Source organism: Salvelinus namaycush, chromosome 25, assembly GCF_016432855.1.
Source record: "Salvelinus namaycush isolate Seneca chromosome 25, SaNama_1.0, whole genome shotgun sequence".
In the NCBI taxonomy this organism is placed as follows: domain Eukaryota; kingdom Metazoa; phylum Chordata; class Actinopteri; order Salmoniformes; family Salmonidae; genus Salvelinus; species Salvelinus namaycush.
Window position 1 is genome coordinate 12,161,548 of NC_052331.1, and position 14,606 is coordinate 12,176,153.

A 14,606-nucleotide genomic window follows, 5' to 3' on the forward strand; every position below is an offset into this window, starting at 1 on the left:
CTCCCAAATTTTGTAACAACGCGGAAGGCTCTGTATAGCTTCGCATTGACATGATTGGTTGACGGTAGCTCTGCACTGCTCCGTGAAGTGCAAGAAGTATGAATGACCTTGACATCTGCTGAGGCCATATCACCGTAAATGCTGCATGGTCAATGCAGAAGTCGGATTGACCATGCACCCAGATGCACAATGCCCTTCTCTCTCCAGAATGCGCTCTCTTCCGCCAATTTGTGCACATTCATTGTTTCATAACTTCATTGTGTGAATTGTTTGTGTTTGACTGTTAGTGTATATCAATTCCCCATTACATATATCACCTGTAGTACATTTACTGTTAATTCCTATCATTTCTAATCTACAATGTTTGTTGCTTTGGTTACGGTAATTATTTAAATGCATTCAATATTATTATTCCAGTCTTCCCGTTCTCATTGCCTGAGTGGACACATTGTTTGCAGAGCGCCCAACCTATGCTATACTTGTGAGAAACAAGTTTTGGTTAATTTCATTCAATTTAGTCATTGTCTTTTGTTTGGAGTGCTCCTGTCAATGTTGAGTAAGGACGCGTACACATAGAAGTAGGCCTCTTCCTTTCAATAACCACTCAGCGTGAAAGCGAAGAAATGTCATGCTCTGATCCAGTAGAAAGGTCATAAAATAGGCCAACCTGATAACTTCTTATCAGTGCTCGACTTGGACTGAAATAGGTTCCGATACTCATTTTGGATGCTGGTACTGTTTATATTTAGGTGCAGGAGCTCCACAATACTTTTGAGCTCGTATTCTATAAGAGGAACAGGAGCTCAAGCAGTAGAACATTTGAGGTGCCGGTACTCGGCTCCGGTGAGCTCCTGCCCAAATCAAGCACTGCTTCTTATCCTTGACGCAAATGCTCACTGCAGGGTAAGTGAAGGCCCAGAATATTTTGTACAATGTTGCAAGTTTGCTAGCACAAGCTTCAGGTCTGGACTCAACTTAATAGTTGATACAATGTTTCAAGTTCATTGTAGACAGGACTTATGTAGCCAATGTGTTCTATAGGATTTAAAAAAAATAAAAAAAATAATCAGGATATTTTCTACCTGCAGGCTGCAATTTATTATTCGTTGGCTTTATGTAGGCAGTATTCATTTTGTTATTATGTTTGAGCAAAAGAACGCAGCATTATAATTGCAGGAAACTAGTTTTAAAACAGCAACATTCTCGCTCAGCTCTAATGTAGAATTGCAGTAAATTAGCTTTAAAAACAGCAAAAATGTCTCAGCTCCATGGAGAATTGCTTTGAATTGCAGGAAATTGTCTCAAAAATGCTAACTTAATCTAACACTGCCAAGACAGGGGCCTATAAAATGTTCTAAAGTTTGGCGCGCCGACAGGCCGACCACACGCACCACCTAAGCCCCCATTTGATAAAAAAAACAGCCCTGGAGGTGAACCTAGCCTGGTAATAATAGCATAACAGTCTCAATCCCAATTCTCTCCCAGTCAGATAAGCTAATCTCAAAGTACCTACTTCAGGTGGTAAAACCCTCATTGTCATTCCAGAAATGTCTGCACTGCAGCAGCAGCAACGATCCCAGAAACCAAACAAACATCCAACACAACCATTTCACAGCAGTCTTCACTACAGGCATCTGTAAAATATATTTTTGATGTAATTATGACCCGTTACAACGACCAACAGCAGAAGCGATCTCCTCTCTCTAGTCTCCATTAGTTCTGGCAGAGTGAACCGGTGCGTGCGCCTGGTAACCCAGCAGGTCAGGTAATTAGTACTATACGGGGTGTCCTATCCGTTTGTTGGTGCGTTAAAGCTACATTATGCAACTTGAAGGGGAAAAAAGTGTCCCGTCTACTTGACCATTTAACAGATTCCCAGATCCCAGACTGTAAAGGGGATGTTGAGAGCTGTATTAAAAAAGGGTGAGAGGCATGTTAAAAGGTGGCGGAGCGGTCTGGTCTGCCACTGCAGGGCCTGCTCTGTTTGGAGCCCCGTACCGTTTATGACTCACGGGCTATTAATCATATTGTTTACAGTGCTGTAGAAGCTAGCACCTTCCAGCCTTGCAGCCAGACAGAGCCAGAGCTGCTGAGAGGAACCAGTCCCCCCCCGTCAGGGGCAGAAGCAGCAGTAAAAACACACACACACACACGTAGACATACACAACACACTCACACAGTACATACACACGCACATGCAAGCTTAACCCTCCATACCCAATTTAAAAAGGTGTCACCTCAACTCCTCCTATTTACCAAGTAGCCTAAATTACACACTAATTGTAAAAGACACAATAACTGACTCACAGAACCTTTTGCTTTATATGAAAACACGACCATTTCAATCTGCTTTCAATCTCTCTCCCTCTCTATTCATCCGTCTTCCTCCCTCTCTCCCCCTTTCCATCTCTCAGACAAGCACATACAAAACGTGACGCGGTATGTGTGAGTAATGACAGCGGTGATATATAGTTCAGCTCCCGCATTAGCAGGCGTCCCTGCTGGTAGAGTTAATTTGTCTCCGCGTTTGGGCCTCCACTCCACAATCCACTCCACACACACTGTCAGATGCCAGACTCCTCTGTCACCTCAACTCCTCCTGTGTCCCCCCCCCCCCCTTCATCCTCAATAACATTTACCCACACCTGGAGGGCACTACCACACACGCACATTGGCTGCCCGCCATTACTGTCTGATGTTTGAACATATGGCTGATGGGTGGCCTATTTAGTGTACATGGAGGGATTGTCAGATTTGTTTCTCTGGTCCCAGATGATGCACAAGACATGCAACTTGGATTATAAGTACAATCAATACAAGAACCTCCCGTGGCAGGAAGTATTCATCCATAACTGAACATAAATAGCCTGAACAGAAGCTTGAGTCATGTACCACTGAACAATAATCATTTCAACTGAACAAACACCACCCGACAAATATTTAGAGGTAAAGGATTTCATTTCCCGACCTATTTTCAAGGGTTTGGCATCGCCACTGACAGCCACTAAACTCTGTCTTTCTGACAACCACCTAGGGTGCTTTTGAAGAACACGACACTACTACTGCAGTCAAAACCTACTCCCAGACCCAAGCACTCCATCAGGACTCAAACGCCACTGCACTAAAGCACTGCTAAAAAAAATACATTCATTTCAACCAAGGGAGACGTCCTTTCCAAGGGGTTTAAGATGTGCTCGAGTCCAGACGGCCATTTTTCTCTCTCTCTGCAATATTGTGGAGGAGCTTGAGTGTGAAATCAAAGTAAACGACATACACATCTTGGTTTCTCTGAAGGCGAGGGGGACAGAGGTTGGGTGGAAAGCAAGGCAGCACGTCACGACAACATGTGCCCTGACCTGTAACAAATACTGACTCCAGCACTTCTCACCTTTACTGTACGGTTGATATAAGACTGACAACTCCCACTGTTACACACTGGAGGGAATCAGGGTATAAAATGAACACCCGCCAAATGCGAGTAGATTAAGATATTGGCGGGTAGGAATGTCTATTTCACCAGCCACGTAGGCGGGTGGTCAATTTGCAGGGCTCTACAGCGCGAGCATTACATTCACATTTGCAAATAACAGTCAAAAGTCAAGTATGAGCAGGTGCTAAAATCTGCCATTTTGTTTCATAGCTGCTAATCGCACAAAGAAATACGAATCCTGTATCCCACCTCACACAGCAACAATACCTGGCTGGGGAGCTTTACGCACAAAGTGCTGACAATAGCGTGCAACTACAGCCTGCAATTCGGGGCGTTCTTGCATGTGGGAGTTCCTGCATCTGCCCCCCCCCTCGAGCATCCCATTGGTTCCTTCATGAACCGCCCCAACTAGCTTGCTAGTTAGCACAAGGTGTCACCCCAGCCTGCTGTGTACTAGCTAGTTTGACACCGCCTCCCTCCTGCTTCTCAATGCTGATAGATTCATTTTTGGAGGCACTGCGCACAGGCATAACAGTTGGTCTAATTTACTCTAAAGTCAAAGAAGTGAGACTTGGTCCTCGTGTTTCTTGGCTACTACATTGTTTTGTTCACAAGCTCGGTTGCTTTTCGATGTTGGTTTGAATCTGCTGCTTCAATTGAAAGCAAAGAGTCGCCGTCTACTACTAGTCAGATCCAAAATCACACACAACTCAAGTGGCCCCGTTACCACAGTAACTGCTCTTTAAGGGGCAGCTGAACATTTTCTCATCTGATAAAATGTTGGTTAAAGAACTGAAAATGTTGCTATTTACCACATTACTGGTTTTAGAAATAATACAAAGCATGATCATGTTTTTTTGGGGTGTTGTTTATGTTATTATGGCAATAACAACAACAAAAAAGTCAATCTTAGGCCCTGGAGGGAATGCAGTGTGCAGAGCATTAATGTACAGTACAATGGGAGTCCTCTCAGTCCAGTTGCCTGGACTGAAACACACTCAGAGTTCAGGATTCATATGAAACGGGAAAAAAGAAGAAAAGCGGAAACATTTGTCCCCCATCTTTTGATGCCATTAACTAGTTAAATCACCACATTATGACAAATGACTTTAATGCGCCTGACTAAGGCCACAAGGCTTGTACAGTAATAGGCAGGCCGGCACAGCGAGGAACGCCGATTGCAATCCAGATTGTTTTAACTGGCTATCTATCAGTGGCAGGCAGTGCCATAGGAGGACTCAGAGGGGCTCACTGTATTCCAGTGTGCTACTGCTGTCTGTGCCACTCCCAGTGGACTGCACCATACCAGACTATGTCAGGCAGGGCTGAAATAGCAGGTGCGCCAGAGCCCTCTGACCCCAATTCCCTCTGTCCTCGTGCCAATGGAATGTGTGTCAGCTAAGGGGAATGATAATGTCCCCTAGCTAGCCCTGACCAGACACCACGAGCCAGACCTACAGCCAAGCCACAAGGGCAGCGGCTAGTGTGTGTGTGTGCGCACTCTCCACCAGTCTAGAGAGAACATGTTTATGTCCAAAACCCCAGGATTCTCAAGCTGACCGGTATATTGTAGTCTCTCTTAGCTACCTGCCTTAATGTGTGTCTCATGCATGAGAATAGCCCATAGCTACAGAGTGGAGCAGAAGCAACCAGGTGGAGCTAGAAATAGACGTGGCCAAGGACGAGGAGGCTACTGACAGAGGCCGTAGACTTGCCTAGTCTAACAGTCAGAAACAAACACATCAACCTCAAAAAGTCATTTGCGGTTCAGTGTGGTCATAAGCCATTTTCTAGCAGTACCATTCAATTTGTTCATTTGCAACCAATAAAAGTAAAACTTGTTCGAAACACTTCAACTTGGCAAGCCACAAACTCAACTGTAAAGACGCCAGGGCCTCCCATTCACTTGGTTTCCTGTGAAGCCAAAGGCAGATTTCCACATGGACTTTTTTCATCAAACCAGCCCTGGTTTGGCGGTTAGGGCCAGGTAAGTATCAGGGTCGTACCTGGGGTTCCCTCGGAGGGCAGCGTGGTGCAGGGCGTTGAAACCGTTGTTGTTGGTGATGGTGACATCTGCACCCGCCTCCAGCAGCACAGACAGCATGTCATCCCTCTTCTTACTGATGGCATCATGTAGGGGGGTGTCTCCCTCTGAGTCCTGTAGGGGGCGACATTATACCAACGTCACTTTGACCACCTGCACCACACCCATTATCACTAACAAAACCCATATAGAGTTCAACTAAACCCTTGAGTACAGCGAGATCCACTCAAATATTTGGTTAGAGGTTGGATACATGACAGCGCTCCAAAGCAGGTATCTGCAAACTCCCATCTCCTGAATGTTTGTACATTCACTGAAGCGACAGCCAGACTGACTCACTCCTAAAAATCGGGGACAATTTGCGTTGAAATATCCAATGCCCTACAGAGCATTTATCATCTTAGGGTCAAGCATAAAATATCACAGACCAAAAGAAAACAAGAAGTACAATTTATGGGTGAATCAAAATCAATGAAAACATACCTGCCACCACTACACCAGCATGAGATTCACTTCTGAGTACACGGTTTACAGCTGAAGACTCAAAACACTGTCTACTCACGTATACATGTACTCACTCATCTGTGTGTGTGTGTGTGTGTGTGTGTGTGTGTGTGTGTGTGTGTGTGTGTGTGTGTGTGTGTGTGTGTGTGTGTGTGTGTGTGTGTGTTCTGAGCGGTTACCTGGAGGCTGGGGTGGCAGCCAAAGTCCAGCAGGGTCTTGACCACCTGCAGATGGCCCTTGTTGACAGCGATGTGCAGGGGGGTCTGTCTGCGCTTGTTCCTGGCGTTCAGGTCGGCCCCGCCTCTCTGCAGCACCTCGATCACAGAGCCCTCGTCCCCGAAGGACGCGTGGTGCACCGCCCGGTCTCCATCCTTGTCCTGGGAGGAATATACACAGACTGACACACTGACCCGATGTCTCCACTGTTTACATCACTGTCTAACTATGACTGACCAGGTTAGCTTTTTAGAGTACGACGCGAGACCTGTATAGGTAGATTGGTTTTGGTTTCTCTAAAAGTGGTTTCTCTGTTCATTTTGTTATTGAGGAGAGTTTAAATATATGAGTATTGAGAGGGGACTATAGTTGGATGTACAAACCTCGGCCTCCAGGTCCACGTTGTGTTTCAGCAGCAGCTTGAGGACGTCCACGTGTCCGTTCTGACTGGCCGCCTGCATGGCTGTGTGTCCAGCACACTGCCCGTTCACCTACAAAACACACAATATAACACTGTTTGTGCGTTTTTGTATTTTGAGTTTATCCAGTGCACTGCCTCGTCACTTGCAAACAAAAGACAAATATGGGTGTGTATTTCATTGCCAACTGCGGTACTGCAATACTTGGGGAATAAATATTAATGCAGGCTCCTTTGGGAGTCACAGAACGTGTCTTGTCCTGGCGGGCAGATCGCTTGGCACAGCTCACCGAGCTTTAAGCAATAATTTCACTGAAAGGCACCAGGGCACCTGGCCAGCCCTCACAGCACTGACACACACAGCCGCTGAGACTGCTGCAGAACGCTGCAGAACGCTAAGATGATCTACTCTAAGCAGCTCTCGAAAGGCAATAGGAAATAGGAGAGTGCAGACAGCTCTCCTTAGGGGAAGGTTGTTGGCCTGGTTGATGTAAGGACGCATCACAAAAAGGGACAGGAGTTTTTCCTGACTGCCCCCTGACAAGGAAAAACTCTGTGCCCCAACTATAGCGTATAACTAGGCTCCAGAGTTGTCCTAGTAAGGTGTAAAATTGGCCCTAGACCATAACATGGCGTATGTTCACCATGTCGAGACGGTGAACGAAGCAAGCACTGCAGTGCACGCCAATGACCTGGATGCTTGCACTGGGCTGGAGCGGAATGTTTTTAAGATGAGGTGTGAAGTAAATGGCTGTGACTGACTGCAGTAAATGGTGCTGTATAGAAGGCACATCAGAATGTTTACCTGTGCCCTGGAGAAATGTCTTTCTTTATAGCATTATTTTGCAATCTCAATTTGCAATGAATAGATCTTAAGGAGAAAAAAAGGGGACCAAATTAAACCCTGAAGCTGTGTTGAATGCAGGGATCACTTACGTCCACGTCAGGTCTCTTGAGGATGTCCTCCACCTTGGCCAGGTCGCCATTGGCTGCTGCTTTGACCAGCTCCTCGTTGATGTCACCAGACTCTTGGGTCTCAAACAGCTTCTTCAGCAGCTGAGACAGACGCTCTACACACACACACACAGATGGAGAAAAAACATTCTAAGTTCATCCTCTAGATCCAAGGAGTGAAGAATGTGTGCGGTGTGTACGAGTGGTCAGTGTACGTGCATGCCCACTTATAAACGGGCTAGAAGCAGACACGGAAAAAATATTTGTTTATGGTCTGTGTATCTCTGTGTGCACGCACATCCACTATGTGTCTGTTCTGACTGTGTGTGTGTCCTGCCTACCTCCGGATGCATTGGTGACAGCGGAGCCAGCGGGGGCCACTTTGGTGACGGCAGCAGGGTTGTAGGTCCATGACGTTCCGCACACCTCCACCTTCAGGTCGCTGTCTGAGTAGATCTGCTGCACGCGGCCCACCTTGCCCAGGGTCTGACGGAAACAATACATTATTACATTGCTACAGCGTTTCATTACAATCACAAAAGAGCATAAACACATCGTATTGTTAGAGATACATTGTTAGTTTGTCTTTGAAGACAAACCAGTGCTGCGATGAAGGAGCTTTCTCATAAATAAGTACTGAAGAGTATTGAAGTGAATTCTGAAACTCCTTTAAGCATTCTGGTGTCTAACACAGGGAGGGTAAATGATCTAAGACATAACAAAGATATAGAAAACAAAAGCAAAATCCCCCCCCAAAAAATGTCACACAACTCACAACTCTCACAATTCTACAAAACCCTTCTTTCCTCTTTCAGGAAGAAAGACTTGGCCCTTCCTTTCCAAAAACATGACAGGAAAGAATAATCACAGATGACTAAAAGCACTGTTCTGATTATTCATTCAAAGGGAAGGGCAGTTGAACGGCTGAGCGAACGCCACACTTATTTCTCATCTATATAGCCAATTACCTGGGACCTTGTTGATGTCCGTCAAGGGACACACACCAGAAAATAGTTCCACTGAAACGCCGTACAAGTTGAGTAATGAAAGGCATTTGCTGGCTGTCTCGCCGGTTCGTTCCAATATCCACAGTCTTCAGCATACTAGATAAACGCAGTGTGTCGGGCATGCATTCTTTCTACATAGTATGCTAATGTCAATATTAAAACAGACAAACACTACGTTGCAATATGCACTCGGTGGCCAGTTTATTAAGTACACCAACCCGTTCACGAAAATGGTTCGCACCCACAGATGGTGAGTCCCGTGGCCGTGGCATGCTATATATAGCAGGCAGACGGCCATCGAGGCATTTAGTTACAGTTCAATTGAAAGTTAGGATGTGCAAAACGAGTGACGTAGCAACTTTGAGCATGGTATGATCGCCGGTGCCAGGTGCGCCGGTTCCAGTATCTCAGAAACGGCCGGCCTCCTGGTCTTTTCAGACAGTGTCTACGGTTTACCGAGAATGGTGCGACAGACAAAAAAAACAGCCTGTCAGCAGCAGTCCTGTGGGCCAAAATATCTCGTTGATAAGAGGTCGAAGGAGAATGGCAAGAGTCATGCAAGCTAATAGGCGACCCACAAAGAGTCAAATAACAGCGCAATACAACAGTGGTGTGGAGAACGTCATCTCGGAACTCGTCGGTCGTGGTCACGGATGGGCTATTGCAGCTGACGACCACACCGGCTAAAAACAAGAAGTGATCACCAACACCTGACAATTGAGTAGAAAAACAACTTGTTCTTTTAGGTTCTGGGCATTTGTTTTTCAGTCCAACAAAAAAACTTAACAAAGTACCTATGCAAAGTTCTCAATGTCACTCAAAAACTAATTCCAGTGTCAGCCTGCCAGTTTAAAATATATGCCAGTGTGTACACGTGTAGGCTACCTGCCCCTCCCTTTCCAAAGTATAGGCTACTGTAGCCCACTGACGTTATGCGTGATTCAGAAATTATGGAGACAGATTTTTTTTATTCGAGAAGAACGGATTCACTTTTTCAATGACAGTTGAGGATACTATAGATATCACGTTTCACATGGGATTTGTGAAATGTTTATATTTTAATTATGGTGCCGCTCCGCACACACAAGCTTGTTAGCAAATGCTGGTCCAACGTTAAGCCAACTCTCGGAAGTTCAAAGACATTCAAAGTTCCTCCATAGAAGCCGCCTCTCCGTTGGTGTAATTCTGTGGGCCTAATTCAGATAATGTAAATCACATAAGATGCACTGCGCTTCAAGCCAAGCCTCCTCTCCTCCACCCTCTCTTGCTCTCTCCCCACACGCAACATTTCAGTCGTCCTACACTTGTCTGTTTAATGCATGTGAACAACTATTGCACTTGATTGGTGAAGTCATTTAATGTTGAGCAAAAGGAAAAAAGAAAACGATTTCAGGTGTATCAAAAGGAACAATATCAACCAGTACTTTTTGGGGTTTGAACCGGTTCAGAACTTTATTTTGCTGGTCGGAAAATTGGAACAGAACAAAATAATAGTTATATTCGGAACAACACGATTGCGTGCGCAACTATGGGGCAAAACAAACGGGGTTGGCTTAGATTGTTGACAACTTGTCAACTATATTTTGTCTCCAATGTTTACTGAAAACATAAAGTTGCACAATGAGCGCTTGTCTCTCAAATACATCGTTACAGTGGTTGGTTAGCTAGCAAGCAAATGTTTGCCATATTAGCATTGGAGTGACAGACAAAACATGGTAATCAAGAACAAGATCCAACGAGCTACTTACGATTCCCCACATAGTCGTTTCTTGTCATTGTTGCTAGCTCTCTGCCCATCCAGAACCATAACACACAGCCTTCTGCCCCTTTGAAGAGCGTGCATCGTTTTTGTGACGGCTAACCCGTCTATAGGGGGCTGTAGCAGGCAGGCAGAGAGCAGCACTATCAGTGGGTAGTGATCAAAGTAAGTACCTATCACTGGGTTTTAAAGCTCGTTAGCTGCCGAGGGTGTTGGTTTTAGTGGAGTGTTGGACGATTGTAGTGTGATGTAACATACAGTTTGATGAGATGAAGCAATGACTATCCACGATTATGCCAGTTTACAGACTTTTAGGCTAAAATCACAATAGCCTAGTTTCTGCCATAGTCATCACATAACGTTACACCCCAGCGATACTGTCATTGTTACGTGGGAGGTGAGAAGAAAGAAAAATGCCTTTATGCTGACGAAGGAAACACTTCCTTTTGACCACTGATGGTGCGAGTTCTGGTTTTAGTTGCTTATACAAAATCCTAGTCAGAAAACACAAGATGTCAGTTTAAGGGTTTTACAGGTGTTTGTCTGTTACAGGCACCATGGCATAGGCCCTCCAGTTGTGAGGTTTAAGGGTGTGTGAGTGTGTCTGTCTTACAGGCAGCATTGCCTCGGCCCACTCCCCGTGTCCTCTCTGCAGCAGTTTAATGCGGTCGATGTCGTAGCAGATCTGGACCAGGTCTCCCACCAGGAACTGGGAGCTGCCGCCCTCTGCCCCCGCCGCAACACCTTCCCCACTACGCACCACGTTGGCTTTGGTCAGCACCGCAGGGTTGAACGTCCACCTGTAACACACGTTGGTAACGCTTTATGTCAGATGTGACATGGAAATTAGTGTCGTAAATATTTTTCATTAGGCCAAATACGTTTCAAGTCCATGTCATACTCTTGTTATGACACAGAGGATGCTGCTTGTGTTATGACTGGATTGACCTGACACCCCTATACTTGTGCACTGGTCTGAATCATGAACTGGTAGAGCTCACCTGTTCCCGCTGGGGTACTGCACCACAATGTCGTGGTCCTCGTCAATTCCACACACGGTACCGGTGGTGGTGAGGGTCTCGAACATGCCGTCTGTCCAGCCTCCGTGGCCGTGCTGCAGGGACTGGACTATCTCCAGGTCCAGGTCGATGTTGACCAGGTCTCCAATCTGCAGACCGCCTGGGTTTCTGTTGCCATTCTGTTCGCCTGTGGAGAGAGTGCAAGGGGAATACATACTGGTTACAGTAAGGGGGGGGGGGGGTACATTCCTTACGCTATGTAACCTTTATCTATCTAGGCTAGTCTCATTAAGATGAAATAAGGTGGACAAATCAGATCCTGGAGAGCCTTGTGTGATTATTTCATTTGGTTTCTGCAGTGCTGCATCGGTGCCTAACATAACCCAGGTATCCCTGGACAGAAAATTCTGAGAGAAGAGAATAATTTTCCCAGCCAAGGAGCTGGGATTGTGGGAATGCTGTGCCAGTGTGACCTGTGACTGCACCCAGGCTGTCTCCATGCAGCCTGGTCCTGTCTGTATCTGTGTGGTGCTGCCACCTAGTGGACTATACCAGTAACTGCAGCCTGGCATGGATGTGCTCCTGATGCCCTTGGACTCCACTGCAGAACACTGTGCTGGGGAGAAATTGGTGCAATATTGACGGTAGGTGTAGTGCAACGGATTACTAATACAGTACTCACCTAGAACAGGGCAGTGGTCTCTGTAGAAAGAGCCTCCTTTGGCATCCTGGACACATTTCAAATCCGACTGAAAAGGAGACGGGGGAACAAAGTGTCAGCTAATTATCGACTTGATTCAATCTATTAGAACTGCAGCAGAAAAATGCGACAAGAGTAAAATCACACTGCCTTAATACTGCAGCGACATTCTGTTAAAGTTACTGCAGGGTAGCGTGGCAACAACAGCATTACCCTCAGGGCTCTGAAGGATATGGAAACATTACATTACAAAGCTCTGGCTCGGCAGGGCAAAGAAGCCACTGCATCATGTCATTTGTGATGACTCAAATGTGGATGTGCATCTACTGTGACATAGTTAGAGGGCAGCCGTGCTGATTACAAGGCAGTGCAGACATCTATCCAGAGATGAAGGAACACAGCAGGGTTCACTAACAGTTCTATCCTAAATAGCACCCTAGTCCCTCCTAGTCCCTATATAGTGCACCACTTTTGGTCTAAGTTAGTGCACTATAAGGGAATAGGGTGCCATTTGGGATGCTAGCCATGTTCATAGATGTGTGATATCAACCAACATGACTCTTTTTGATGACCTTTTGCACAAAACAAATGTGTAAAAAGATAAGGGTAAGGTAAGCACGTTGAGGAAATGCAGTCTTTGGTCAATGTGTGAAGCCAAGAAACCAGACTGTGGCTTTTTGATGCTATTTGAAAGAAACTACTTTGTCAAGTGAAAATACATTGATTGTGCGCACCAAAATGCAGTTTCTTTGACCTTGTCAACAGTGCTCTTTTTCAGTCTTACTACCAATAACGTCAAAGCGTGTTACAAAAAGTGTTAAAGTAACAGATCATTTAAACACAAACAGCAAGGTTGACCAATGACCAGGACATCAAATCATATCTATTTTTTTGGGGGGGAGCAGCATATATAATCCGTGCTTTAGTGCAGCCTTTCTTAAATTCTGGGTTGAGACCCAGTCAGAGTAAAAAAATTAAATAATGTTTTTTCTTTTTTTTTAGGACCTCAGTCTCTTTCAGCTTACTGTTGAAACTTAGAATAGTAGAATACACAAGGTGCAAGTTTGAAATGTTGAAAATGTTTTATTGTTTGAAATGTTTTATTTTGTTATGTCAGTCACTGAGAGTCACTCAATTAGCCGGGCTTGCAGGGCACGTGCCCAGGTGCCCTAACCTCCAGGGGGCTCACATTGATTTTATTATTTAGGAAAAAATTGCTGGGGGGAAAAAACGTACATTTCGCTCCGCCGTCAAGGGGATTGGGAGGGCACTAAAATGTTCTGCCTGCAAGGTGGGGGGGCTCCCAACCAAATACCTAAAAGGGTGCATGTTTTCATGAGCTTCAATCTCAGGAAAACATAGAATTTATAATTTGGGTCCCAGAATGAAAAAGCTTAAGAACCCTTGCTTTATTCAATCAGATGCCGTATACCCTAACCCCTCAAACCTACCAGAACTATTAGAATAACAAAAGACAAATCTGTTACGCAACCCAGCGCTCTGATTGGCTGTGTTCATAAAAAGCAGGAGTGTTCCGCACCAATCAGCACGCTGCCTGTCATTTGTGGCTCGTGTGGGACCCCTCCTCCTTCACTGAAGCTGACCTCCATGTTTGCTCTCTTCCTCAAAGAAAGAAGGGAACAGATTGCCTTTCTCATGTAGATCCCCTCTCTCCTTCCAGCTGCCTGCCACAATGGGGCCCTGGCTGGCTCTCCACCACAAAGGCTTGGCAGCACAAGAAAGACCCCAGGCTCTGTGGTCAAACACAAAGACCAACTGACAGCTGATCTTTTGTGAGTGAGTGTGTGGTGCTTTACTCACCATCCCCTCGAAGCCCACTCTGTAGAGGTTCTTGGCCCCGTTGTCCCAAAGTACGTAGGCTGCACTGTGGGGGCTGGCTGCACTCCAGTCCTGGATCTCTGTCACCTGGGGAGGAAGAATGAGAGAGGGAAATCTGAAAAGAGTAAGGAACTAGCAAAGACATTCCCATCTAAGAATCATGCTAAAGGCATGCCTTGGGGTTTTCATACTGTGCTTCCGTTGTCAAATGTATTCTGTGCATTTGGGCAAATAAACAAATAATGGCACATAAATATATATCATAATATATCATTTAACATGGAACCTCAAACAGAAAAAGCCTAAAGAGTAGAAAGGATGGAGTAGGTATACACAGTGCATTCGGGAAGTATTCAGACCACTTGACTTTTTCCTCCTTTTTCTACGTTACTGCGTTATTCTAAAATGGATTAAATTGACTTTTTCCTCATCCACCAACACTCAATACCCCACAATGAATGAGTGAAAACAGGTTATTAGAAATTTTGGAAAACATAGTATAAAAAAAACCTGAAATACGAAATTGACATAACATGCTGACCAGACCGGACACATCGGGTGCGGTGCGCAAGCGTCGCAAAATAAATGTAGAAATCCATGTTATTCAATTATTGCGCGCCAACGAGCGTCTGCGTTGCCACAGGCTAAAATAGAAGTCATTCCTATTTCTGACGCAGATCGCGCTGCAAGTCCTGCCTCTCCCATCTCCTCAAATG

At 45.5% G+C, this 14,606-nt stretch overlaps 1 protein-coding gene across 6 annotated transcripts in view; it reads right to left on the minus strand.

Annotated features, from left to right (window-relative positions):
* The window catches only part of LOC120020255 (E3 ubiquitin-protein ligase mib1), a 90,409-nt gene that overhangs the window by 54,366 nt on the left and 21,437 nt on the right, over positions 1-14,606 (minus strand). For all 6 annotated transcript variants that reach the window (XM_038963800.1, XM_038963799.1, XM_038963802.1 and 3 more), the window contains 9 exons: positions 13,873-13,977; positions 12,034-12,100; positions 11,334-11,538; positions 10,946-11,132; positions 7,908-8,052; positions 7,549-7,682; positions 6,578-6,685; positions 6,158-6,355; positions 5,437-5,588 (listed from right to left, as the gene is read on the minus strand). In XM_038963800.1, the coding sequence (XP_038819728.1) occupies positions 5,437-5,588; positions 6,158-6,355; positions 6,578-6,685; positions 7,549-7,682; positions 7,908-8,052; positions 10,946-11,132; positions 11,334-11,538; positions 12,034-12,100; positions 13,873-13,977 (1,301 nt within the window). The remainder of the gene's footprint in view (positions 1-5,436; positions 5,589-6,157; positions 6,356-6,577; positions 6,686-7,548; positions 7,683-7,907; positions 8,053-10,945; positions 11,133-11,333; positions 11,539-12,033; positions 12,101-13,872; positions 13,978-14,606) is intronic.